The sequence below is a fragment of the Nothoprocta perdicaria genome, unplaced genomic scaffold (assembly GCF_003342845.1).
Source record: "Nothoprocta perdicaria isolate Ctin4 unplaced genomic scaffold, notPer1 scaffold_83, whole genome shotgun sequence".
Classification (NCBI taxonomy): Eukaryota; Metazoa; Chordata; class Aves; order Tinamiformes; family Tinamidae; genus Nothoprocta; species Nothoprocta perdicaria.
In genome coordinates, this window is record NW_020456121.1 from 2,633,722 (window position 1) to 2,636,595 (window position 2,874).

Here is a 2,874-nt window from a genome sequence, read left to right on the forward strand (position 1 = left end):
GGGAAGACAACGGGACACAGCTAGTTCGGTAAATCTGACAAAGCACATCTGTCAGCATGATTTCTATCTAGCTTAGCTAAGAGATCCATTAAGCACTTATCATTTCGAATAGATAACGGGGATGTTTAACAAACGATTACAAATATCTTTTAGAAAACAAGTAGGTCGCTTCTAGCTCGCGAGAGAGTTAAAGCATACCATCCTGCACGGAAGGTCTGAGGCATGACTGGACTGCTGCGGGCTGAACTGTCAGGTTCAAGTTGACCGAATTCTTGATGTCCTCCTTTAGGCTGGAAGCACAGGAATTCACTTCAAAAAGAGCAGCCGAGCCGTGCAGACCTCTCTGTAGGCTCGAGTGGTCGTACTTGACGGGCTTTAGGTTGGCTGCGTGGGGAGCATTCGGGTCGTTGGCGAAAGATTGTCTCTGCCGGCACCTCTCCTCTTGTTTGGAGCTCGCATCGTGCGCGTAATATTTATTGTTTTCTTCGAGGCACTCCTTGTTGCCGTTGGAGCTGATGCTGATTGGGACGGAGCCGGGGAGGAAGGGCTGCGAGGAGCCGCCGAACGCGTGGCCCGCGGGCTGCGCCGCGCACGAGCTCGCGCAAGTCCAGGGCAGCGAGCTGCGCGGGTAGGAAATGGGGGGCAGAGCCGCCAACTGGCTGCCATTCGCCCGCAAATTGGGGAAGTAAAAGGAATCTGGAGACTGCAAGTTCAAGAGAGAACCAACGTAGCCAGATCTGTAGAGACTGCGATCACACATTTCCAACAAAGGACTTCAGCTGTTCCTACAGCAGTATTTAGTTACAACAGGGAATAAGCGGAAAGCCTGAAACGATTGGACGAAACTTTGCAGACAGGTTCTTCAAAGCCGGTAATTTCAGCACCGCCTCCAGCCACCGAGCCGCAGAGTCCCCCCCTTTTTTTTTTCCCTTCCCCCCTTTTCTCCCCCCCTTTTTTTCTTAAAGTCTTATGATAACACTTGAAATATGAAAATACCTAACTTGCAAGGGGGAGGGGAAAACATGGTCTCCACTTCTATAAAAGTGGCCGAGGCTGGCTGGCAAAGCTGCAAGGCGAGCGGGAAGATGAGGGGAAAAACAAACATTTGGGAAGCTTTAGAGGCGACGTTGCGGCTTCGCCGCAGCTCTCCCGCCTGGCCCGGCCCCGGTCCCGGTGGCTGGGGATAGTTTTGSGCAGCGGAACCCCTGCCCACCACGATCCGGACCACTGAGGGCTCCCATCCTGCTGACTCCAGGCAAAAGCGACCGCTTAGTTCACATATCTGCATTTCTGCTCCTGTAGCGGTCCGCACACCTTGTACGTGTGTGTGCAGAGCCGCTATTCTGTCAGCGTTGTAGGCGCTTTAGTTTGCATTGCAAGCTACAGTGTACTTGCATGCCATTACCTATGCTTTCAATTAAAATCTTAATTGATCAGTTATCAGCGGCCACCCTGCTCCGGTGCACTCATTACTGGCAGTCCCTGCGGTTTCCCGAGCGCAGCTTCGCTGTCCTTTTTACCTTTCCTCCTCGTTCCAAAACGCGGATAAGATTTTCAACTCAGTGTTTACATTTTTTTTTTCTTTTTAAAAACAACCGGAGCTGAGTGTTATTTGAACAGCCAAAGGAGATTAAATAYATATATATATATATATATATATATATATATCAAAAGAAAGAAAATGCCCTGGTCTGCTCTGCAGCAGAGAAGATCCGAGTATGCTGGTGGATAGCAAAGGTCTGTCTCACTGTTAGCTTCTTGCCTGCTAGTTCCTAAGTGGCACAGGAGCAGTTTGTGCCACTTGTCCTTTAGCTTTCTTAAAGGGAAGTGTGCGTATGTTTTTTAATTTTCTTGTTGCTATTTTTATTAGAAGTAGTAATTATTTATTTTCGAAGGCTCGATCAAGAGACCCGGAATATCTCCCACTTTCCCTGCAGTTCTAGAGGACGAAAGAAACCACATATATGAGCATCCTCACAGAGAGAGCCCGTATCCTTCCCCAAGCCATGTTAGGACATAATTTCATTGGGACTTCATTTGGGGACAAGCTTAGGATTTCAGTTGGGAACAAGCCTAGGCCACTTACACCCAAAAACACTCACCCAAAACAACAAATATATAGGAATCTATAAATACAATTACAGGTATGAGGGTTTTCTTATATTTATATATATTTAAAAAAAGGTCTAAGAGGTTTGAACTCTCCTTGAAAATGACACTTTAGAGACCAGCCAAGGTCAGAGGTAGTGAACCTGGTTGAGTGACACCGCAGCCACTGTTCCCACGGGATATTTTGGACACCCATTATTTTTATTTTTTTTTTTTTTCCTGAGCTGGTATTTCTGGCCTCGGCCTCTTTTCCAAGAGGATCTTCCTAAGCTCAGTTAGTTCTGCTTCAAGTAGAGCTCAGACTTCATTATTTTCTTTGCCTCTATCAAAAACTCAAACATGGTTATCAGGTACGGTTAATTTTCCAGGTCCTATTAATCATAGTTTTAATCTGGGTTTTATTTCTAAACTGAGATCAGAGACACTGCTCCTCTTGACATTTTCCTAATGAAATTCATCTCTCCATTTAATGGGAATTCGGGGTAAATTCTGCAGTAATTTCATTGCCCTGGAAGAAATCTTTAAATGATTGCTCTCCCCTAGACCACACAGGACCACACAGGCACTGCTGGAGGATATTACTGACCACTGCCTTTAATTTTTATTGTTTGAATTATGTCTACCAATTGAATCTCCCTCTTGCTAGCTGATTTATTTTCTTTTACTTTACTTTTTTATCCTTCTTTTTTCTTTTTCTCCGTAAGAGAATGGGTTCACGGGGGTAAACTTCCCATAATCCCATATTGAAAAGAAAAAAAAAAAAAA

General features: G+C 45.5%; 1 protein-coding gene across 1 annotated transcript in view; it reads right to left on the reverse strand.

The window, feature by feature from the left end:
- LOC112958268 (homeobox protein Hox-D11) overlaps nt 1-760 on the reverse strand; it is an 8,674-nt gene extending 7,914 nt beyond the window's left edge. The window contains exon 1 of the mRNA XM_026052092.1: nt 199-760. Within this exon, the coding sequence (XP_025907877.1) occupies nt 199-760 (562 nt within the window). The remainder of the gene's footprint in view (nt 1-198) is intronic.
- Nucleotides 761-2,874: the final 2,114 nt, after the last annotated feature.